The sequence below is a fragment of the Budorcas taxicolor genome, unplaced genomic scaffold (genome assembly GCF_023091745.1).
Source record: "Budorcas taxicolor isolate Tak-1 unplaced genomic scaffold, Takin1.1 scaffold171, whole genome shotgun sequence".
NCBI classification, from domain to species: Eukaryota; Metazoa; Chordata; class Mammalia; order Artiodactyla; family Bovidae; genus Budorcas; species Budorcas taxicolor.
In genome coordinates, this window is record NW_026291673.1 from 217,287 (window position 1) to 243,618 (window position 26,332).

Here is a 26,332-nt window from a genome sequence, read left to right on the forward strand (position 1 = left end):
TATGATGTACACATTAACAACAAAAAATTAATAGAATCTTGGTAACCTTTGCTAGAGTGCCTTTTCTAGACACTTCTTCCCGAATAATATTAAACAGAAAATGAATGTCAGTGTGGCTTCCATCAGTCTCTACAACAGTCCCAGTCCCATCCAGGAAACCAGTCTTCTTTCATAAGGACTGAACACCTTCCAAATATGAAAATAAGGAACAGAATTCAGATGACCCAAATCACAATGGGAATCATCCAACGGCCAAAAGATACACCAGTTCTCTTAGCCAAGACCCTTGTGTGATCAGGCCACCCAAAATGGCTCTTCTCTTGCTCTCTATACACACCTGCTCAACCAGTGTCTGCTTCACCTATGCCTACTTACATGACTGACCTTCCAATATGCTTGTCCCAGGGCCCAGCTAATGACTGCTCTAGCTTTAGATAACAACCCTGCACAATGCTTGTCAAAGGGGCAAGAGGAACATGACCCTCTGCTGGTTTTCATGGTGACCAATGGCCCAAGCTGACATCAATTTCCCCTATAACAGGTAATCTCCCCCCTCTCCTGCCCCCTTGCCCTGGGAGCAAAGACTACCACCATGTCCTGTTCCAACGTGGGCCTCAAATGATAGGATGCCCTTCCAGGATTTCCTTTGGACATGTAAGTCGGCCCTAAACATTAAACCATATGTGTGTCTGTCACTGATTCTGGGCTCTTTCTTAAGTCTAACCTGGGCAAGTAATAGGCCTGGCAGGTCTGGAAGGCCAACAACCTCTCTCAGTATCCAACCTTAAGTGTGTTTTTACAGTAACTTTTCCAACTGCTTCACATTTTTAATGCAGACGCCTAGAAACTCAGCCCCAGTCTCATCCCACAAAGTCCACAACCCCTCCAGGGAAGCAAGTAGTTGGATTTGGGGCCCTAGGTGACCATAGTCAGGGCTGCAAGCAGGTACTCTGGGTGCCCAAGTCCCTCACAGAGCAAATCTTAGGAACCTGGGCCAGAGCTCAGCCTGTGAGTAAGGTGGACAGTGTGAAGGCAGCAGACTGCAGCTCAGTCCCTCTCATGAGCCTGATGTCGGATGAGTGACGAAACCTGTTTCTTCATCTCAAAACAAGGCCAAGGACAACTCACCCATGGGTTCTGAGCAATCAAACCACAAATGCATTCAGTAAATGTCAGCGCCCTTCTCCACTCCTCCCTAACCATGAGCAGTCATGTGCTTTGGACTCATGACAGAAAAGTCCTAAGGGGACACTCTGGACACTGGGCCTGTGATCAGAAGCAAGACACCAGGATGTAATTACACACACCATTGCTTCATTAAGTCCAAAAGAATTCATTTTTCGCTTTGACATGTCTTAGTTCAGCATTTGTATCTAAGATTCCTGAGTGAGTAAACCTCTTCAGACTTAGTACTAAAGCTTTTAATGGAACTGTTTCTTCTTAATTCATAATTACTTGCCAATAGTCCCTGAAGGCAGATGTTAATCAAATCTGATGGGATTCTATGCCCAAGACAGAGAAATACAAAAGTGGTAACATGTTTGCTTCCTAACATTCCATCAGAGAGGAAGTAATAAAAAGAATTACAACAAAGTGGCCAGTTAATGACTTTGAAATTTTCCTAAATAATTGCCAACATCCGCTGGATCATTGAAAAAGCAAGAGAGTTCCAGAAAAATATCTCTTTCTGCTTTATTGACTATGCCAAAGCCTTTGACTATATGGATCACAATAAACTGTGGAAAATTCTGAAAGAAATGGGAATACCAGACCACCTAACCTGCCTCTTGAGAAACCTATATGCAGGTCAGGAAGCAACAGTTAGAACTGAACATGGAACAACCGACTGGTTCCAAATAGGAAAAGGAGTACATCAAGGCTGTACATTGTCACCCTGCTTATTTAACTTATATGCAGATTACATCATGAGAAATGCTGGGCTGGAGGAAGCACAAGCTGGAATCAAGATTGCCAGGAGAAATATCAATAAACTCAGATATACAGATGACACCACACTTATGGCAGAGTGAAGAGGAACTAAAAAGTCTCTTCATGAAAGTGAAAGACTAGAGTGAAAAAGTTGGCTTAAAGCTCAACATTCAGCAAACTAAGATCATGGCATCTGGTCCCAACACTTCATGGGAATTACATGGGGAAACAGTGGAAACAGTGTCAGACTTTATTTTGGGGGGCTCCAAAATCACTGCAGATGGTGACTGCAGCCATGAAACTAAAAGATGCTTACTCCTTGGAAGAAAAGTTATGACCAACCTAGATAGCATATTCAAAAGCAGAGACATTACTTTGCCAACAAAGGTCCGTCTAGTCAAGGCTATGGTTTTTCCAGTGGTCATGTATGAATGTGAGAGTTGGACTGTGAAGAAAGCTGAGCACCGAAGAATTGATGCTTTTGAACTGTGGTGTTGGAGAAGACTCTTGAGAGTCCCTTGGACTGCAAGGAGATCCAACCAGTCCATTCTAAAGGAGATCAACCCTGGGTATTCTTTGGAAGGAATGATGCTAAAGCTGAAACTCCAGCACTTTGGCCACCTCATGCGAAGAGTTGACTCATTGGAAGAGACTCTGATGCTGGGAGGGATTGGGGGCAGGAGGAGAAGGGGACGACCGAGGATGAGATGGCTGGATGGCATCACTGACTCGATGGGCGTGAATTTGAGTGAACTCCGGGAGTTGGTGATAGACAGGGAGGCGTGCTGCAATTCATAGGGTCACAAAGAGTCGCACACAACTGAGCGACTAAACTGAAACTGAACTGAATGCTTTTTATCCATCTCCAAAAAGATAGACTATTTTTCAAGTTCAGAGTAAAGATTTCCAAGTTATGTCATAAAAATGACTGATTCAGAAACAAGTTAACTGTTAATTCTATATAAAGGCTGTGTTAATTCTATTTATCGGGTTGGCCACAAAGTTCCTTTGGATTTTTCTATAACATCTTACAGAAAAACCCAGCTGAACTTTTTGTCCAATCCAGCATCATTCTATATAGGGGCTGTATTAAGAGGAGACACATTCCATGGTAGAGGGGATACAAATAATTCAGAATCTGCACCTTCATCCATTCAATCTGCAGAGGTTTACTGAGGTGCCACTCCCTTGACTTACATCGCAGGTCAAGAAAGCAGACATTACTTTGCACCATGTAAAGGGGGGATACACTGAACAAGTATAGGAAATGTACTATCAGGCCATGATGTGTGCTCTGAAGAAAAAGCAAGGGGGCTGCTGTCTTAGAGGGGGAGACACAGGAGCCCTGAGATTCTCTGGGGAAACATCCCTGGAAGAAGACACAGCCGGTGCAGAGGTCTGGGACAGAATATGTTAGGCTGAGGCACCTTCCTGCAATCACAGCTTCTTGGGGGTGGGGAGACTCATAAATGGTCAAGTGTACCCACTGAGAGCTGTGGGAAGACAGAGGGCATGGGCACCCCGTGGAGGAGCAGGAGGGAATGGCAGGTCCCATCTTCCATCTTCCTGCTGTGTCCTGGCACACTGCTCCCGGGCTCTGGGACAGAGGGGCCAGTATGTATAGAGAGACAGGGTGAGAAAGGACCCCCACAAAGCCAGCACAGTGGAATACTGTGTAGGTGTGGGGACGAGCTGGAAAGGCTGATGGGGGCAGACGACAAAGAAGCCTGTTCTCTGAGGAGCTGGAGTTACTTCCCAAATGGGGGAGATGGGAGGGGAGGGCAGGGCGAGGTCTATGAAGGGCTGGAGCAGGAGGGTGAGCTGCGTAGACAACAGCATGGGAGTCTGATCAGGACAGACCTGAAAAGCTGATGATGCAGGAGGCAGGGGTTTGGTGATGCAGGGCTGAACCAGGAGAGGATCCATGGCTGGACACAAGTGAGACCGCATCAGTTCATCTAAGGACTCTCACCTTCTATAGGTAATAGAACCCACTTAATCATCACAAAATATAGTTATAAAAATCACAAACATTAGTAACCTGGTATATACTCATGACTAAAGGAAGCTGATAATGGCAAGTAGAAGTGTGATTCATTCACTTTTAATAGAAAATACTGACCACGACTAAACTTCAGCACAACCATCTCTCATAGCATATTGTTCCATCCAATTGCCTAACTCACTGAGAACATTTTCAGTCACAGTTGAGTGATTTCCTAAATTGCCTTTGTGATCCCTGCCCTAAGTTTCCCTAGAGAATGTGGTTCTGATTAGCAAAGAACTCTTAACAAGCTTGCTTCTATCAAGTGAACATCCAAGGTCACTAAACTGAAAGGGTGGAGAGGACTTTATAAACATGTTATAAACACCTCACCTTTATAAACACCTGAGAGAGTTTTTGTGTTCAGCACACTGATACATGGCTTTCCCTTCCCCTCCCTGTGACACAGACACAAGAGCCAGCAGAATCTGCTCTTGCAGTGATGGGGAACTTTTGCAGATAGCAGACATTTACAAGTTCAAGGTGGAGCGCTGGGAACAGGGAGGCTGAGCCACTCATGATGCCAGGAGAGTGGGGGATGGAAATTCATGTCTCAGTACTAGTATCCCATCACTGAACTCATGACAAGCCACAAGGCACTTCCTGAGGGAAAAGTCAGCAGTGAAAGCGTTGGTCACTCAGTCGTGTCTGACTCTTTGCAACCCCATGGCCTGCAGCCTGCCAGAACCTTCTGTCCATGAGGATTCTCCAGGCAAGAATAGCGCCGTGCCCTGCTCCAGGGGATCTTCTCAACCAAGGGATTGAATCCAGGTCTCCTGCATTGCAGGCAGATTCTTTACCATCTGAGCCACTAGGTGCTTTAAATAAGAGAAAATTTATCAAATCATAATCAAAAGAGGGTGGGAAAAGGGGGGCAGTCAGATCGGAGAATGGGAGGCCATGCCACATGTCAGCTGCCCTGCTCTCTTTTGTTCTGAAAGATTCAATGCTAATGTGTAATTTTTGTGTGTGGTAAAATATACATAACATGAAACTTACCGTTTTAACTATTTTTTATGCATACAACTCAATGGCATTAAGTACATTCACATCATTGTGTAACCATCACCACCACCCATCTCCAGGGCTCTTTCATCACTCCAACACTAAGCACCTTTCACATACAGCCTTCAGTGGTACCTGCCTCATGACCCCTGCTTAATGGATATGAAATCCCAGCTCCTCATATCCAGAGCTCAGAGCTCCTCACATATCTCTCTCACTCACTCCACTGATCTGCTTAAGTCTCTTTACTTTGCTGTTAAAGATTTGCTATGAATGAATTCTGTTCCCAAAAAATTCCTATGATGGCACATTGACAACCAGAACCTTAGAATCTGGTGACAGAACCTTTAAAGAGCTAACTGTTACCCTTAATTAGAGTGGGTCTAATCCAATCTGACTGGTGTCCTTAGAAGAGGAGACTAAGACATAAGGACAGAAACACGGAGGTGTGCATGGACAGAGGGAGGACCATGTCCAAGGACACAGCAAGGAAGCTGTCATCAGAAGATAAGGAGAAGGTCTAAGGAGAAACCAAACTGCCCACACCTTGATCATGAGAGTCCAGCCTTTAGAACTGTAAGAAAATGAATTTCTATTATTTTTGCACTGCTACCCCAGCGCTGCCATCTCTAACAACCTGCTGTGACTGAATGTTTGTGTCCTCAAAATATATACATTGAAACCTAATCTTCACTATGAAGGTACTGGAGATGGGGCCATTGGGAGGTGAGGTCATGAGGGTGGAGTCTGCCTGCATGGGACTAGTGCCATTATAAAAGGGATCCACACAGCTCCCTCACCCCTTCCACCTCATGAGGACACACGAATTGGGTCCTCACCAAACACCATCTCTGCCAACACCCTCACCTTGGACTTTCCCAGGCTCTGGTCTCTGTGAGAGCAGCCTGGACAGACACAGCCCCAGCAAACTAACACAGGACCTGACAGCGAGAATTCCCAAACAGCTTCTCTCTGCTGTACAGCCTGCTTCCTCCAGGTGAGGACGTGCCTTCTGTTCTCACAGCCTCGCTTCCTGTGCTTCTACTCTTCCTCCAGCAAAGAGAACTGGGTCATCTTCTCAACCTCCACATACATACCCAGCATGCACACCCCTAGGGCACTTCCCGCCCAACCCCGGGGCACAGGGAGCTGTCCAACATCCACTTCCATTCAGCACTTATTATCCTGTATAGAAACCTCTAAACCCTGACTCAGCTGACCTTTTCCCAGGCAACTGCCTTAACAAACTCCACATGGAGACAGATTCCTCAGAGGCTGAAATGAGAGCTGAGCATCCTAAGTCTCCCTTACGCTGCCCAGTGTGATCCTTCCCCTCTCCTGGCTCTCCGTCCTCGTAAACTAAGAGGTTTCCTGCAGTAGCATCTGTAAGGGCATTGATCTCAGTGCACACAGCAGGGCATTAATAAGTGCAGCTGGAAGGCTCATTGGCCTTAACAAGGTGGACAACCGCAAGGTAAGCAACCATGGGGTAGGTGTGCATGCTGTTTTTGCAAAAGCAAGCTCATGAGGCTTTCAAAAAGGCTAGTCTAGACTCCATCAGAGGCTTCAGTCAGCATGTATTAGGACAAGTTATTCACAGAAAAGCATAAGAGTTGTTCCACTTCAGTCATTCTGTAGCCAGGCAAGAGCAATTTGTATTCCAGAAACACAAAAACGAAAGTCGAGATTTCCACCAGATTCTAGATCTCTAGTTCCACATTCAAGCTAACCCTACATCATGGGTCTAAGTATTAATTCAAGTAAGCATCCATGAAGCAATGCTAAACGATTAAATTCATGCTTAGATGTGGAATAAATTAGTCTTAATTCTAGGCCTTATTAAGAATTTCCAAACCTACAGAATAATAAGCACAAACCAACAGGGCCTTTCCACAGAACCCCTGTGTCAGTACCGAAAATTTTGCTTCTTATGTGCCTTAAACACATGATGGAGGAAAAGGACTGACACTAAGTACTAGATTACTGGGTCCAACTCTACGATTTAAAAACCATTCATCATCTTTCTTATTTCAAGGGTATGGATCCATCACAGTGTCTGGTTATCAACTGCAGGTCATGGGAAAATCTCCCATCTATTCCTCACTCCCTGAAGTACAGACCCCACTGTCCTTCACACATTGGAAGCACCTCTTGTATTTTCCTGTCCTGACCTCAGTGTGACGCAAAATTTCTCTACTATGGATCTTCTGTGGAGGGAAGGGAGGGAAGGGAGGGAAGAGAGAGACACCAGGGCAGAGCGAGCTGAGTCTCCTGAGGCACAAAGGCTTTCCTGAGCTCTCTTCCGCAATCTCTACAGGGTTCCTGGAAAGCAGAGATTACAGAAAATAGAAGCAAACTCACTGTTCGAACAAGTATCTGCTGACTCCTACATCCACTGCGCTGAGCGGATCGTCCAGGAGGTAGATGTCTGCATCCTGATACACGGCTCTAGAAAACATATAGAGTCGTCAGGAGAGGACACTTCACACTCCCTGGGTCTCATCTCTGAGTCATGATGGCATCCAGCAACTCCAGGTTCATTCCAGGAGCCCAGGGAAAGAGGCAAGACCCTGCTTCACACAGGCCCACCCGGTGAGCAGGGTCTGCGTGCTCATGTCCAATAGGAGCCGCAGAGGAGGAGGGGCAGGATGGCAACTGAAACCCCATTTACCTGGCGAGGCTGACCCGGGCTTTCTGTCCTTCACTCAGTGGGGTTCCCCGGTCTCCTATCTTAGTTAGATCATTTTCCTTCAAAAGCTGTAAATCCTACATGGAGATAGAAAAGGAAAGGAAAAAAAAGATCTAAAATAAGTTCTCCTGCCATCCTAACTTTTTAGCATCAGTTCTCCCCACAGTGTTTGATCAACAATGACGAGTATATTTCATAGTGGCTAAACCATACCAGTGAACAATTTTAAAAATCCTCAGGGTTCTTTTTTTGTTTTCATTCTGTAGTTTTTCCCAACATTTATGCATCTGACCATTCTAACAGATATTTATTGTGGGTCAATATACACCAGGCATTGTTCTGGTCACAATGAATTCAACCATGAGGAAACAAAGCCCCTAGAGTTTCTCTCCACAGTAACAGATGGTCAATACGGAAAATTAACTTTAGTGTAAGTACTGAGGATGAGAAGGAAAAGGAAGCGAGCTCAGGGGGATGGAGAGTAAAGGAGGGAAGTGAGTCCACACTCGGGTGTGAGGGCTCTGCTCAGAGAGGGGTTGAGCAGATCCGGGGGAGGGGCTCAGGCAGACCTGGAGAGGCTGCTCCACACAGAGGGATGGGCGAGTACAGGGGCCACGGGGAGATGCCCAAGGGGTTCAGGACAAGCAAGGAGGCAGGAGAGCGGAGCTGAGTAAGAATGAGGGGAGTGAGGGCAGAGACAGAGCAGGACGAACCTGGGTCACTCCAGTAACAGGGGGAGAGGGAGAAGGGAGGATTGACCTGGTCTGAGATTTCTACAGACTCACTCCTGTGCTTTGCAGAAAACAAGCAGTAAGGGGGAATGAGTGAGGGTAGATACAAGTAAGGAGGCTACTGGAATAATCTAAGTGAGAGATGACGGTGGCCAGGACCACAGTGGGAGCAGCAGGGATGGAGAGATGGAGCACACTCCAGACACATTCTGAAGGCAGAGTCTGTAAAACCTGCTAATGGGATGGATGTGGGTTGTAAGAAGAGCACCATGGTGTTGGGAGCATGAGGAAGAACAGGGTCACCATTTACTGAGTTGTTACTGATGAAAGTCAAAGTGAAAGTCGCTTAGTCATGTCTGACTCTTTGTGCCTCCATGGAATTCTCCAGGCCAGAATACTGGAGTGGGTAGCCTTTCCCTTATCCAGGTGATCTTCCCAACCCAGGGATCAAACCCAGGTCTCCCACACTGCAAGTGGATTCTTTACCAACTGAGCTATCAGGAAAGCTCTGCTACTGATGACTGATGCCTGTTTTCTCATTAATCCAACAGGGGGACCCCATTCACAGTGTAAATGTGACCATGAGGACAAGAAAGAGAGTGTCTCCATCATAACCCTCCCTGACAGCCACAAAGACACACAGACATACACAGGTTCCCTGCTCACTCAAAGCTTAATAAGGGAGGATCAAATGAAAAGCAGCAATTGCTCTGTCATGAAAATTCATTATTTCATCTTATTTCTTCATCAAGCTCAGAGGTTAATACCATCTCTCCCTCCCAGTTTTCATATCATTTTAAGATAGGCTCCAGCCATACATACACACACACTGTTTTCTGGGCCTCCATTTCACTGTTGACAGTCCTTGCAAACTGTTATTAGGTTTTATCCTTTAATTTTATTAATGTATCTTTCTGGTTTCCTTCCCCAAATAGCATCACATTATAGCATAGCAATCACAACATGCTCTAGAAAAAGCACTGAAATTCACTCTTTCACTTAGCACAGTCCGAGCATAAGAAACAGGCTCTCTTCAACTCTGGTGGTAGGACTTTGAGTGTGTTGCTGACTTTGCAAATTACTAATGGACAAGTCCCAGATGGGAAGGACATTTTAAAGGATTTGAGGTAAAATCCAAATCAGGCTAATTTCCCAGCCACGATTTTCTGATTAGGTTAAATGAAAAAGCCTGACTTGAGCATATATTGCAATTCTTCCCACTGACAGGAAAGTGTTCTTGTTCATGTTATTTTCCTCTAAGTTAAATTTAAACAATTTTCACTGAACAACAGATACACAAACTAGAGGCAAACTAGGAAATGAAGAAGCTGGTTTGATACCATCTCCCAGAAACATATCAAGGGCCCTTCAGCAATGGTGGAGACTTAACAGTAGAAACGCAACGGAGCAGTCGTTGAAACAGTTGATGAGCGCCCTGGCAGAGGAGGGCTGGATTCCGGGGTCAAACAATGGAAGGTCACACCTTCCTTTACCGCTTGTCTTCCTTTTGGAATGGCCCCTCCTCTGATGGCCTGTCAATATCCTGCTCATCCTTCCAGGCTCAGCCCAAACACACTCTCCATGAAACCATCCTGGAGTCACTCTCTTCCTGCTGGGTTCCTAAGGCTTTGTGTACATTTCTTCTGAAGGACCTGTCCTATTATGATCAATAATTTGTATGCATGCACATAGCTTCTCTCAGCTCCTGGTGGGTAAGGTCTGTGCACCAAGCACTATGTTGCACCCTAACACTGATTATCTTTAATCTTTGCAACAAGCTATCTGGTAAGTACTGACCCCATTTCCCAGATGAGGAAACTGGGACTAAATGAGGTCACGTCACTGTTCTGAGGGTCAGTTCAGTTCAGTTGCTCAGTCGTGTCCGACTCTTTGCAACCCCATTGACTGCAGCAAGCCAGGCCTCCCTGTCCATTGCCCACTCCCAGAGTTTACTCAAACTTATGTCCATTGAGTCGGTGATGCCATCCAACCAACTCATCCTCTGCCATCCTCTTTTCCTCCTGCCTTCAGTCTTTCCAAACATCACGGTCTTTTCTAATGAGTTAGTTCTTCATATCAGGTGGCCAAATTATTGGAGTTTCAGCTTCAGCATCAGTCCATCCAATGAACATTCCAGACTGATTTCCTTTAGGATGGACTTGTTGGATCTCCTTGCAGTCCGAGGGACTCTCAAGAGCCTTCTCCAACACCACAGTTCAAAAGCATCATTTCTTCGAGGCTCACCTTTCTTTATAGTCCAACTCTCACAGCCATACATGACTATTGGAAAAACCATAGCTTTCACTAGATGGACCTTTGTTGGCAAGTAATGTCTCTGCTTTTTAATATGCTGTCTAGGTTGGTCATAACTTTCCTTCCAAGGAGTAACTGTCTTTAAATTTCATGGCTGCAATAACAAACTGCAGTGATTTTGGAGCCCCCCCAAAATAAAGTCTGTCACCGTTCCTACTGTTTCCCAATCTATTTGCCATGAAGTGAGGGGACCAGATGCCATGATCTTCATTTTCTGAATGTTGAGTCTTAAGCCAACTTTTTCACTCTCCTCTTTCACTTTCATAACAGGCTCTTTGTTCTTCACTTTCTGCCATAAGGGTGGTGTCATCTGCATATCTGTTTTTTATATCTCTCCCAGCAATCTTGATTCTAGCTTGGGCTTCATCCAGCCCAGCATTTTTCATGATGTGGTCTGCATATAAGTTAAATAAACATGGTGATAATATACAGTCTTGACGTACTCCTTTCCTGATTTGGAACTAGTCTGTTGTTCAATGTCCAGTTCTATCTGTTGCTTCCTGACTTGCATACAGATTTCTCAAGAGGCAGGTCAGGTGGTCTGGTATTTCAACCTCTTGAAGAATTTTCCAGAGTTTGTTGAGGTCCACACAGTCAAAGGTTTTGGCATAGTCAATAAAACAGAAATAGATGCTTTTTGGAACTCTCTTGCTCTTTTGATGATCCAGTAGATGTTGGCAATTTGATCTCTGGTTCCTCTGCCTTTTCTAAAACCAGCTTGAGCATCTGGAAGTTCACAATTCACATACTGTTGAAGCCTGACTTGGAGAATTTTGAGCATTACTTTGCTAGCGTGTGAGATGAGTGCAATTGTGTGGTAGTTTGAGCATTCTTTGGCATTGCCTTTCTTTGGGATTGGAATGAAAACTGAACTTTTCTAGTCCTGTGGCCACTGCTGAGTTTTCCAAATTTGCTGGCATATTGAGTGAACCACTTACACAGCATCGTCTCTTAGGATTTGAAATAGCTCAACTGGAATTCCATCACCTCCACTAGCTTTGTTCATAATAATACTTCCTAAGGCCCACTTGACTTTGCATTCCAGGATGTCTGGCTCTAGGTGAGTGATCACACCATTGTGATTATCGGGGTGGTGAAGATCTTTTTTGTATAGTTCTTCTGTGTATTCTCGCCAACTCTTCTTAATATCTTCTGCTTCTGTTAGGTCCATACCATTTCTGTCCTTTATCGAGCCCATCTTTGCATGAAATGTTCCCTTGATATCTCTAATTTTCTTGAAGAGATCTCTAGTCTTTCCCATTCTATTGTTTTCCTCTTTTTCTTTGCACTGATCGCTGAGGAAGGCTTTCTTATCTCTCCTTGCTATTCTTTGGAACTCTGCATTCAAATTGGTATATCTTTCCTTTTTGGCTATTGAACAGAAGAACTAGAATCTGACCCAGCTCATGTCAGTTCAGAGACATCTGCTCTTTCACATCATACTGCCTCTAGTTTCCATGCTTATCCATGGTGTTGTGCTGCCTCTCAGTTGAGGAAGTTTAGAAGTAAGAATTTCTTGAAAAGTGAGCAATGGATGAAGGTGTAAAGGGGCATGTAAACAGAGACCCTGACCAGGGTGTGCCTCTTTCTTCACCAGAAAAGCAAGGTCACGAAAGAAACAGGCACACTCTGCCTGGGTCTCTGGAATTTGTTTGGTTTTATTTTAGAGGTTTTTTTTCCATCTTTATTATTTATTGAAGGTTTTTCATGTTAATAAACTCACATACATTAGGTGATAAGACTAGAAAAAATAGTAATTAACAGATTCATAATTAGCCATGTGCACATATGCATGTGGTCATTCTTCAGTGAAGTTCTAAAGCTCTTTTTTTTTTTAGGGGATTATCAGTTTATTCTTTATTTTTTTATTTTTTCACTTTACAATATTGTATTGGTTATGCCATACCCTGTAGTTAGCACCAACTACATAGGAAGGGGCCTACAGACCTTGAGAAGTACAAGCCAGACCAAGGAACTATATGAAAATGAACTGACCCCACACTGCCCACAACAGCTCTAGAGAAATTCCTAGATATATTTTTACTATTATCATTTTTTAAATTTGAACAAATTTTTTATTATTTTTTAAGCCCCCTATTACTCCTTTAATTTTCATTTTTATAACATACTCAGTTCAGTTCAGTCACTCAGCTGTGTCTGACTCTTTGCAACCCCATGAATCACAGCACGCCAGGCCTCCCTGTCCATCATCAACTCCCAGAGTTCACTCAGACTCATGTCCATTGAGTCAGTAATGCCATCCAGCCATCTCATCCTCTGTTGTCCCTTTCTTCTCCTACCCCCAATTCCTCCCAGCATCAAAGTCTTTTCCAATGAATCAACTCTTTGCATGAGGTGGCCAGAGTAGTGGAGTTTCAGCTTTAGCATCATTTCCTCCAAAGAAATCCCAGGGTTGATCTCCTTCAGAATGGATTGGTTGGATCTCCTTGCAGTCCAAGGGACTCTCAAGAGTCTTCTCCAACACCACAGTTCAAAAGCATCTATTCTTTGGCGCTCAGTCTTCTTCACAGTCCAACTCTCACATCCATACATGACTACTGGAAAAACCATAGCCTTGACTAGATGGACCTTAGTCAGCAAAGTAATGTCTCTGCTTTTGAATATGCTACCTAGGTTGCTCACAACTTTTCTTCCAAGGAGTAACCCTCTTTTAATTTCATGGCTGCAAACACCATCTACCTTGCAAAAAAAAAAAAAAAAAGACCCTATTTTTAAAGCAAACTTCATATATATATATATATATATTATAATTTTTGTGACTCTTTTTTCTTTAATATTGTATTTTTTAGAATCTAACTTCTACTCTAGATTTTTAATCTTTGCTTTTTGGTATTTGTTCTCAACTTTGTATCTTTAAGAACCCAATCTTCAGTATCCATTTTTACTTGGGAGAGAGATCACTGGTCTCTGGAATTTGATCTGGGTGTCAGGAGCTGGAAGTGATTAAGGTAAAGAGGAAATGCCCGAAATCTGTTTACTCCAAACCCTACCTTCCATGGAATCTAGGGTTATGCAGAAACAGATCTGAACTTGAGCTGCAAATGCAGAGATGAGCTGTTTGACCCCCTCAAGTCTCAGTTTCTCCTACTATAAAATGAAGATAGGAACATCAAGGACACTCATAAAGAATTAATAAATCATATTCCTGTTTATGTATGTGCACGTGTGAGAGACAGACACAAAAATGATTTGCACATAGACTCTGAATAAATGGAAGCTATTGTCTCACTGTTTCACATTTGTTTCCCCTCTTCTTTTCTTATGCAGTCTATGCACCATTTAATAAAAATCTAGCTCATTCCTTCGAACTTCACATCATTTCTGCAAAAGCACAATCTCTCATTAACACAAGCCCAGGAGAAAGAAATAGCAGCCATTAAATGAATAATTCTGTTCTGTCCATATTATCATAAAACGCTGCTCACCTGATACCATCTATGATGTTCAAGCCATCGTTCAAGCAGAATTACTATTTCGTCACAAAGAGAGTTTGGAGCCTTTAACACCAAACCTTTGAAAGTCTGTCCCAGCCTTTTCCTCACAGTATAAAAGAATAGTCAGATGTCCAGACTGCCCTGAAGAGACCAGGGGGAGCCCTTTGAAACTGTTTTTCACTGATGTTTATAACCCAAGAGAATAACGAACTATTTACCGGTATTTACATTTTGCTTTCTTTCTGTCAAAATATGTTTTATCAGATAAGTTTAGTTTTCCTGATTCATTCACTAATTTCATCTAAATCCTAATATAGAGTTAAACATTTCACTTTGCCATTTTCTGTGAAAATTGATGCACTTTCTGAAAACAATCTCTTCTCCAACAAAATGATGCAGTATTAAGAAGAAACATAAGTATTCTATTTTCTTTAAATAATAAATTATAAATCAAAAATGAAGTAAAGAGGGAAACCTACAGACTGAAAGGGATCGAGGAGGCAACAACTAAGCACAATGGACAGACTTTGTGTGGAATCTGATTCCAACATCAGTGAACAAGATTTCTCAGTGAGATGTCTAACAACCTGTAAACTCAGATTAGAAGATTGATAACATTCAGGGTTATTTTTCAGGTGAAATAATGTGGTGATTATTTTTCCAAAGAGAAAAGATTTTTTTCTCTTAGAGGAAATTAATGAAATGTTGACAGTGAACTAATATGATGTCTAGGATCTGCTCCAGAATAATCTAGGTTGAGGGTGGGGCAGGCAGAAGGCAGGGGTAGACATGCAGCAAGACCAGCCAACAGCTAATACTGGCTGAAGCTGGGGGTGGTACATGAGGGTTCATTACACTTTGCTTGCTATTTTAGAAATTTCTGTATTTGTTGAAAGTGAATGAAACTTCACAGAATGGACTGATCCCCTCAAGGGGAAAAAAAAAAAGGCATTCTGTGAGTCTTATCACATCAGGATTAAAACAGCAATATACCTGTGTATATACAGTATATATATATATATATACACACACACTGTATATAACACTATATACCTGCATATTTACCCGGAAGATCAGCTTCAAATAATCAGCAACAATCAAAGATTTTTCAAATTAAATAAATAAATAAATAAAAACTCTCAACAAATCTTGTAGGTTAAACCAATACTATCATTATTTAAAATTCAAGTATATCCAACTTAGGAGTCATTACTCACCTCTTTCAAAGCACAAGCCTTTATTACTTTTTCATATCGTTCTTCTTCATATTTCTTCCCAAATAAAATGTTACTCCTCACAGTTCCTGAGAACACCCAAGGCTGCTGAGAAACATACACGATCCTCCCGTGCACGCTGACCTGTCCCTGGCTAGGGGGCAGCTCCCCCAGCAGAGCATGTAACAGGGACGACTGAAACAGACAGCAACACACACATGTGAACAGAGAGCACTCAGGACGGAAGAATGCCGCAGCACAGCTGACCCCACCCTGGCACTTGATACATGATAGAACGCTTGTGTTTAGAACAGGATAAAGTATAGTTCTGGCTGCTGCTGCTGCTAAGTCGCTTCAGTCGTGTCTGACTCTGTGTGACCCCATAGACGGCAGCCCACCAGGCTCCCCCGTCCCTGGGATTCTCCAGGCAAGAACACTGGAGTGGGTTGCCATTTCCTTCTCCAACGAATGAAAGTGAAGTCGCTCAGTCGTGTCCAATTCTTAGCGATCCTATGGACTGCAGCCCACCAGGCTCCTCCGTCGGTGGGATTTTCCAGGCAAGAGTACTGGAGTGGGGTGCCATTGCCTTCTCCAGTTGCAACCAAAAAGTTGAAAATAACACTGTTGGTCAATGTAAACCTACAGTTGACAAGAAATACTAATAAAATGCTATAACAATCTACTGTGCCCAAGAATTTCCCCCAAATGAAGCGCTATACTCAACAAAGACTAAATAAGAATGTTTAACATTCTTAACTAGCAGAGCAGCCCAGCAGGATGTGTATTTCTTGCATCTGATGCTTAGGCAGCTATTCCTACATCTGGGTATCCTTCACTTGACAAATACTTGTTCTTAAAAAGCTACATGTGAAAACTATATCCAAAGATGATTATTAAAAGAACTCTGAAGTGAGTTGTGTCCAAAGAGCAAAAGTCCATCACAGAAGAAATCATCAACCTCTCCTGTACACACTTACATTTTTTTTTTACTTTTAAATTTTTATTTTTACTTTGTTTTACTTTACAATACTGTATTGGTTTTGCCATACATTGACGATTTCTGTATTTTGTTGTACAGAACACAAGAGACTAAGTGCGTGTACACATGTCCTTCAAATCTTGTACATCACACAGATGTGGTGTGTCTGTGTCCCCACATCACAGTGCTAGGGCACTGGGCTAAAATAATCTGCCTGCATATCTGTCTCACCCCAGAACCTGGTTGTCTCTGGATGGCAGAGGTGTCAGGGCCTTGCTCACATCTCTGCCTTTAGCTCCAGCACATGGCTGCACAGTCACTACATGTGCACTGAGCAGGTCAAGTCAAGTCATGTGAGAAAATACTCAAAGCTTCCTGGAAGGGCCTTCACAATCTCCAGACTTCCTGGAGGGACCACTGTCACAAAAAGAAGTCCCCACTGTCTCATTCTGTCCTGAATAGATGTCACATACATAATTTCCTTCACTGAGACATCCAAACTCCCGACAAGCTGTTCCCAACTGTGCAACATGAAACACGAAGAAGGAAAACACAGTGTGCATTTACCCAGATTCATGTGGCCATGAAACCTTCTTGCAAAACGAATGTCCCATGGAACACACCTAGAGGAAAGTGATTCTAGATTTGCCCTGTTCAAACTGTGTTATACACGGCTTTAGGCTCAACTCTTAGGAATTTTTAAAAATATTTATTTATTTACTTTTGGCTGTCGAGTTATAGTTGCAATACTTAAGATCTTTCATTGCAGCACACAGGTTTAGTTGCCCCGAGGCATGTGGGATCTTAGTTCCCTGACCAGGGATCCAACCCATGTCCCCTGCATTGGAGGGCAGATTCTTAACCACTGGACTACCAGGGAAGTCCCTCAACTCTGAGAATTTAACAGGGGCTGTGGCGTTGCAACAAGCTGACCAAGGTATCATGACTTACCTTTCCTGCTCCCACAGGTCCAACCACAGCTAACAGTTCACCAGGTCTGACAGTAAATGAAACGTCTTGTAGGGTTGGAGTTTCTAATTCCTGCAAATTAAAGTTTATAAATATCTGCCCATTTCAATAAAGTAACACACATTACTTCAGAAAGTGGAGAAAATAGCAAAATAGTCATTGATATGCTAAACATAGTCCACATTTTTCTCCTTCCTATTTTAAGATAATGTGTTCTACAGGACTTTTCATCCAATCTTTTCTCTTCCAAGGTCTGAAACAACTTCAGTTGCCTTTAGAAGGCTCCTTTTACCAGCTATCCATATGGACACAGTATTAGATAGCCACAGAATTTAGCAGTTGAAATGACAAGTTGAAATTTGAAATGTGAATTTTCTGATGTATACTTATTAAAATAATATACTTAATAGAATAGTCAATATAGGAAGTTTTTAATCATTTATGTTTGCATTATGACCCTTGGTTTTAACTATTTCATTAATCTCCACGATGTTGCAGCTTAAGTACATCATGAGCCTGGCCCTCTACTAATAAATTGAAACCTCCACTATCTCTCCATTTTCATTTGATAAAGAATGAATCTCAGTAATGCTAAGGAAGCAGGTCACTTTGTATGATGCAGTCTTTCTTAGCAAAGTAACTCATAAATACTCGTCAAAGCTCTAACTTCACAAGAGCTCTAATTTAACACCAGCAATGACAACAAAAAAATAGGGAATTAAGAAATTAATTATGACTTTGTGGGTCAGAGTAATAAAACCTCAATTTTAATATGTGTCATATGCGTTACCTGTCCTGGCTAAACAGGGGCCATAAAGTACTTCTGCTGTAAGAAAGCAAAAAAACATGGAGGTACATGCAACAGCACACAATCCAATGTGAGGGAGGTCATGCCAATTACAGGTCATATTCCTGAGAGACTTAAGGGTGTGTGTAGGTATTTACATGTTCTTAGTGTTAAGAAAATTGTCAGTAACTGATAATTTTTGTTTTTAAAGAGAGGTTACAGTTCATCAGTTAAATGCCCAAAAAACTAAAAGTACAAAGTCTGGACAAACTATTGGGATAATCTTCAAAATGAAAAATATTCTCTGGGAAGAACTGAATTATAAAACATTAACTTTTTTTTTCTTTTCTTTTTTAGAAATGTTTTGCCATTGGTGTACATGTGTACCCCATCCTGAACCCCCCTCCAACCTCCCTCCCCATCCCATCCTTCTGGGTTGTCCCAGTACACCTGCTTTGAATGCCCTGTTTCATGCATTGAACTTTGACTGGTCATCTATTTCACATATGGTAATATATATGTTTCAATACTATTCTCTCAAATCATCCAACCCTCACCTTCTCCAACAGAGTCCAAAAATCTGTTCTTTATATCTGTGTCTCTTTTGCTGTCTTGCATATAAGTTTGTCGTTACCATCTTTCTAAATTCCATGTATATGTGTTACTATACTGTATTGGTATTTTTCTTTCTGACTTACTTCACTCTGTATAAGCTCCGGTTTCATCTACCTCATTAGAACTGATTCAAATGTGTTCTTTTTAATCGCTGAGTAATATTGTGTATATGTACCACAACTTCTTTATCCCTTCATCTGTCAATGGATATCGAGGTCGCTTCCATGTCCTACCTATTATAAACAGTGCTGCAATGAACAATGGGATACATGTATCATTTTCAATTTTGGTTTCCTCAGGGTATATACCTCAGAGTGGGACTGTTGGGTCATATGGCCAGTACTCTTGCCTGGAAACTCCCATGGATGGAGGAGCCTGGTTGGCTGCAGTCCATGGGGTCACTAAGGGTTGGACACGACTGAGTGACTTCACTTTCACTTTTCACTTTCATTCATTGGAGAAGGAAATGGCAACCCACTCCAGTGTTCTTGTATGGAGAATTGCAAGGACAAAAGAGACTGGTGGGCTGCCGTCTATGGGGTCGCACAGAATCGGACACAACTGGAGCGACTTAGCAGCAGCAGCAGCAGCAGCATGGTGGTTTTATTCCTAACTTTTTAAGGAATCTCCATACCATCTTCCATAGTGGCTGTATCAATTTACATTCCCACCAACAGTGCAAGAGTGTTCCCTTTTCTACACATCCTCTCCAGCATTTATTGTTTGTAGACTTTTTGATGATGGCCATTCTGATCAGTGTGAGGTGATATCTCATTTTCATTTTGATTTGCATTTCTCTAATAATGAGTGATGTTGAGCATCTTTTCATGTGTTTGTGAGCCATCTGTATGTCTTCTTTGGAGAAATGTCTGTTTAGGTCTTTTTCCCACTCTTTTATTGGGTTGCTTGTTTTTTTGGCATTGAGTTGTACGAGCTATTCATATATTTTTGAAAGTAATCCCTTGTCAGTTGTTTCATTTGCTATTATTTTCTCCCATTCTGAAGACTGTCTTTAAATCTTGCTTATAGTTTCCTTTGAAGTACAAAAGCTTTTAAATTTAACCAGGTCCCACTTGTTTACTTTTATTTTTATTTCTGTTACTCTAGGAGGTGGTCATAGAGGATCGTGCTTTGATTTATCTCATTGAGTGTTCTGCCTGTGTTTTCCTTTAAGAGTTTTATAGTCTCTGGTCTTACATTTAGGTCTTTAGTTCATTTTGAGTTTATCTTTGTGTATGGTGTTAAGAAGTGTTCTAATTCCATTCTTTTACAATGTAGCTGTCAAGTTATCCCAGCACCATTTATTGAAGAGGCTGTCTTTGCCCCATTATATATTCTTGCCTCCTTTGTCAAAAATAAGGTACCCATAGTTGCATGGGTTTATTTCTGGGCTTTCTATCTTGTTCCATTGGTCTATATTTCTGTTTTTGTTCTAGTACCATATTGTCTTGATGACTGTAGCTTTGCAGTATAATCTGAAATCAGGAAAGTTGATTCCTTCAACTCCATTCTTCTTTCTCAGGACTGCTTTGGCTATTTGGGATCTTTTGTTTTTCCATAAGAATTGTGAAATTTTTGTTCTAGCTCCATGAAAAATGCCATTAGTAACTTGATAGGGATTGCATTGAATCTTTGGTAGTATAGTCATTTTCACAATATTGATTCTTCCTACCCAGAAACATGGAATATCTCTTCATCTGTTTATGTTGTCTTGAACATAAACATACTAAAAAACATTCTAAAATATGTCTAAAACATTAACATATGAAAACAATGACAATTATTTTTCATCACTAAAAAGGAGACTTGGATATTATAGGAATACAAATCTATCAATAAGAAGCTAGATTTTTAAACATGAGAAATTTTTTTAAGTTTCTGCACTCCTTTCTTGTCTGATACTGAAAGTTCTATTTTACTACTTTCACTCAGTTATGACAACAAAATAATGAACCACATACATTCAGCTTCCTGTCCCCACACCTCACAGTTTCCCAGGGCCAGACACTGAGCTCCCTCCCTGTTCAGGCTTCAGAATCTGGCATTGCTCTGCCATTTTGTCTCTCCAGTCCTGTAAATTCTAACATTTACAAACATATATACTCTAAGTTCAAGATATGCTAATATGTTGAAAGCTCTCTTGAAAATGAAAGAGAACATGTCAAAAGTCTTAAGCTGATTTTACATGTAATCTCTGTTAGTTGCAAATTTTATCTCTGATTTTGAGAATTTTTATAACATACTTTCAGTAAATGTGCAAGTCACATTTTACACCATGTGTAAATTCTCCAATAAATCTATGTCACAGTTATCTATTAGCAGTCATGATCTAGGAATGGAGGACTTATTACCTTATCCCAAAAAGCAGTAAAATCTTTCATGTGCACGACTGTCTTATCATCTGATGGCAGTCGAGTGTTAAGCTGTGATATCTCATCAAGTAACAAAAAGTTCTATGGAAAAAGGAAAAACATAGACAGCTTAGTCTTCAGGATGAAATACAAACAAAATAATTGCTTCCTTGGAATTTTCAGTAAAAATCTATACAAGCTACAAATTGTTTTGCCATTTGTACTTGAAGTGTTGGCTCACATCAGAACAAACTAATATATACAATAATATATACTATTATTACAGCACTTAGTATGTACATTCATAATATAGGACATATAGTATTCATAGAGTTCTTTATATAAGGGAGTGTGTGTGTGTGTATATAATGTGTGTATTTGCATGTGTATGTATGATATAAGTAGAGTGCCTGGCCATGAGTCTATCTGCAACTTTCTCAACATTTCTCAGTGTACAGGTTTTTCCCTAAGGAGAAAATATAGCTCCAAAATCCAACACATTTAGAACCTGGACATTTATATTGCTTTAGTCTTGTGTTACCAGCAATAAACATGGGAGCTGATAGGAAATTATTCCATACATATTTACTGAATAATGACCATGTGACACTGCTAGGAACATAGAGAGGAAGGCCATTCCCAGGCCTTCTTCAATCAGGTGGCACAAGACAGGCTGTAAACACAAGACCTACAGAGAAGCTGAATGAAAACTCTGGCTCTACTGTGGGTCATGACCCTCACGTGAGCACTCAAGACCACTCTGCTTTTCTCATGTGTGTTAAATCAATATCACTGCTTTTCATTAACTATCACTTGTTATCATTCTAAAAAGAAAATGTTCTTATTAAAATTCTACCTCTTAAAAATACTTCACAAGCATCTTTTCACTATCACTTATCTCTTCTCTTTAGTCAGTGCCTTCTCTCCAACTCAACAGGAATGGCTGCATCTTCCACTTCTTGCTATTTTCACAGCACTTAGCAGTCATTCAATGTGATTTAGCTGAATAATACCAAGTCAAAATACAAAATAATATCAAATACAAAAAAGATATGTCCTAACCCCAGCTAGCTCAAAATGTGACTCTATTTGGAAATAGGGTTGTTATAGGTGTAATCCATTAAGGTGAGATCACAGTGGAGTAGGGTGGGCCCTGAATCCAACATGATTAGTGCCCTTATAAGAAGAGAGATGCAGAGACAGACACACCAGCAAAAAACAGCCAGATGATGATGGAGACAGAGGCTGGAGTGATGGCAGTTACAACCCTAGGAAAAACAAGGTTTGTCTGAAACCATTTAAGTTAACAGAGCTGACAAAGGAGTGCCCCTTACAGTATTTAGAGAGATTGCAGCCCTGCTGATACCTTGATTTCAGACTTTCAGCCTCCAGGTCTGTGAAACAATATACTTCTGTGATTTTAGGTCTTGTGGTTTGTGTTACTTTGTAAAGGCAGCCCCAGGAAGAGAATATAGAGCCTTACAAGGACTCTTGCATGAGAGAAAAGCAAACTATCCTTGTAAGCAGCTTTAATATGGGCAATTCCAAGACCCAGAGGCAAACCAAATCCCTACTAACACAGGGGCAACTGATAAAAGCTTCTGGGGATGTTTGAGAAAGAAAACATTTGAATAGGAACCTACTCCCCTAAAATCATAAACATCCTTCAAGTCCTTGATATTCTCATCTATCATACCACAGAGCTACACGTGTGATTGCAATCTTCCTCTTCAAAAGAACAATTGGCAAAAACTGATCATGAAAACCTGCTTCTGTGGGAAAGAAAAGCAGTACCCTTGCATTTCTCTCAAAGACCAGCAGCCAGGAGATAAGATCCTCTCATCCAGGCTCACTGAGAATCTAACATGGGACACAGCTACTCCTCCCTGCCCCAAGCCCGTGTCCAGCAGGAGGCAGGTTGGACAGATGGTTTTCTGAAGACTCCTCTGCAGGCTCTCAAGCACCACAGCCTGAGTTCTCTCTCCACATCACCTCTCCCATCATCAGTCATGTAGCAGCTCTTGTCTATTCTGCCATAGCTCATTCATCTCCTAATTTTCCTTTTCTCTTGAAGCAACATAATTTCAGAGTCTAACTTACTATTAATCATTTCAAATACTGATACAATGTTTTTGGGTTTTTACCCTAGTTCCTTCCCTAGACACCCCCCCCCCAACAGCACTCCTTCCTAATCTCTTTACAATACCTCTGGGAATGTTCACCATACTTAATATCCCCCAGTGATCCATAAGCACCTAAGTCCACACTCCCCAGGTAGCCTCTGCCTGGACACCCTGAGTACTAACCCACCCACCCTTCCAGTCCATCTCAAAAGCTAGTCCTCCTGGGAACCTGTCAGGACATCGCCAGCTGGCACTGTCCTTCCTACCCCTGAATCCCATGAGGGATTCTCCTATATGTCACACAGGAGATATAGACACTACATCACTCACACACTTACAGACACTAGTTCCAACTCCAACAGAGACCAAGCCTTGTACAGAGTCAGCAAATCATGGGTAAGGGAAGGAATAGATTACAGGGCTCTTCAAATCCATCCAACCTGCATTGCTACAGCTTTACATAGACTGAGCTAACACAGCAACAAGCAAAAAGTTGTATGCATATATTGTACATGCATATATTGTACATCTTCTCTAGACAGAATCAAATGCCAGTTTCAGCTTAAATATGTTACCAAGACAAAAACTCAATATTCAGTGTGCGCATGTGTTCAGTTCAGTTGCTCAGTCATGTCCAACTCTTTGCGACCCCATGGACTACAGCATGCCAGGCTTCCCTGTCCATCACCAACTCCTGGAGCTTGCTCAAACTCATGTCCATCGAGTCAGTGATACCAGACACCATTAGTGTGTACACAGTAGGACAGAAATTCCCAGAACTTCTCCACAAATAATAGGTTTGAGTGAGGAAATATGTCACAATCTTCCAGGGGTTAAATGAGATTCCAACACATAACCAGCTTGTAAAGGTGTCAGAAGTGCTGGCTGGATTTTTTTCTAGGGCTCAGGCTGATTTTTTTTTTTTTTTTTTTAAAGCTGAAAATAAATTACAGATGATGTGCAGACCCAGAACAGATCGTATGGGAAAATACCAAAGTCAGAACTTCAGCCAAAAAGATTGACTTCCCAGTGGCTGGTGGGGGAAAATCTAAGCCGTTTTATGAATAATAAAACTTCAGAGACACATTTTACTGGATGTGAAAGTCATTGAAGACTTATAGTGCTTTCAAGATATTTACAATCCTATTGGACTCATTCAAAGAAAAGAGCTTCAGTCCATTTTCCTTATTAAGATAAAATAGAGGGACTTCTGGGGCCTATAAAGTCACAGTAAATCATTCATATTTTGTACATGGGAAAAATGACATAGAAAAGCACATGTAAACAAGAAGACACAACACTATGAAGACCATGTGTAGGTCTGCCCTTGGGGATGGACCACCGCACCCCCTCCAAGGTGGGCAGGGGTAGTGGGTTTCCTTCCTGGGGCTGCCAGGCATGACCTGAGCAGAAATTCTGGATGATAAACCATCTAGTCTACTGAGCCCCAGGCTTCAGGAGGCTGTGGGGCAGCAGGGCTCAACACCACACTGTGTTCCAAACTCTACATGCCCACCACTCCCCCAGCCCATCTGTGGTCAAATCTTGCCCAGTTCTGACCACCTGGTCAGTAAACTCAGTTGACCTTTTCTTCCACTTCTGTGGCCCTTTTCACCTTCTAGTTGGGCATCATCACATCTAAGTGAGAGGCAGGGAAAGGAAGAAAATGATTATCCGATAATTGCTGCTACTTGTTAGATAACAGGACAGGAGGTTGAATCTGGCCAATGGCTGCTCAGTGAGGTGGGTCTTACAGCAAACACTGAGTATTTCAAAAATACTCTCAGAATCCAAAACCACGTCCAGGCCAGTCATCTCCTCAGATTTGTTTCTCTCTTAGCATTCCTTATTATAGTGAATCCAGGTGATTTTACAGTCTGAAAAAGCAAAGCAGCCTGACATCCACCTCTCCTCTCCCTGCTCCTAATACCCAACTCAAAATGTGCCCCTGAGTGGCTCTCAAATCTGGCCAAGTCTCTCTATTTCACCCTAAACCAAACCACATCATCTCGTCCCTGGACCATGTTCTGCATTAGCCTCCTGACACACTCATCTTCCTGTCTCTGCTCTGAGTCCCTAACCTACCTCATTGCCCTGTTCCCCAGGCTGCAGCCAGGCTGACTTTTGAGATGATAAAAACCTTAATGTTTCCTGTAGGATCCTGTATGGGCCCCTGCTCAGGCCTCCAGCTCTCTACTCTGCAGCCTCAGACATTTCTGGTTCCTCAAATGCACGGATCCCCCTTCTTATCCACAAAAGGCCTTTGTCACATGACCATCCCCAGGGAAATGTGAAGCATCAGCTTCCCATCTCCCACACCCCTACACATGGAATTCTCCAAGTAACTTGCTTAGCCTTCCCTGCTCAAACTTCTCAACACAACCTCCAAAACTACACCAGTGACTCTGCCAAAGCAACTCATGGCCCCTCAGACTTTTCCTTCCAAGAACTATTGACACAGAAATGCACACCAGGTATCACTGTTTGATGCTTTATTAACCTCCCACTTGATGAAACATAAATTGCAAGTAGGAAGGACTTCTCTGCAGTTGCTTACCTGCCACTGTATATACTCATCTGTACCATACTCAAGGCTGCACCAGACTTGTTATTCTGTGGAATGATTGGATGAATAAATTCAAATTTGACCCCCAAAAGTCAAACATAAATCAAGACAGCTTTTTCCTCTCAACTAATTTTAGTTTTTAAATGGTCCTGTTGTCTTTTGCATTTGCTAAGGTATCTTTTAGATTTCTTTCTACAACTAGGGCAATGTTTCCCAAACATGATTTATTTTCAGGGACACAGGGGCACTTATTAAAGACATAGGTAAGTTGGACCCCAGCAAAGGAATAGTGAATCAGAGACTCCAAGATGTGATAATTTAGTTTTAATAAGCACATCAGGTGGTCCTCATGGACTAGAGACCTACATTCTTTATAGGGTAGTAAAACTAAATGGGTTGAAGAAGTTTCTATTAATAGGATCTAAAAGAAAAAAAAAATACTTTCAAGATTACTTCAACACACCATGGAGCAGTTTCCAACACAAACAATCTCACCACACTTATTCTCAGCTATTTGCCATGCCTTTACTGCAAACTACCATCAACAGATCTCTAAATTCCA

At 42.0% G+C, this 26,332-nt stretch overlaps 1 protein-coding gene across 1 annotated transcript in view; it reads right to left on the reverse strand.

The window, feature by feature from the left end:
- Positions 1-26,332, reverse strand: part of LOC128071129 (ATP-binding cassette sub-family C member 4-like) — a gene marked incomplete at its 5' end in the record, with an annotated part of 175,799 nt that overhangs the window by 143,712 nt on the left and 5,755 nt on the right. The window contains 5 exon segments of the mRNA XM_052664095.1: positions 7,340-7,426; positions 7,650-7,744; positions 15,384-15,575; positions 17,311-17,400; positions 21,082-21,183. Coding sequence (XP_052520055.1) covers positions 7,340-7,426; positions 7,650-7,744; positions 15,384-15,575; positions 17,311-17,400; positions 21,082-21,183 — 566 coding nt within the window.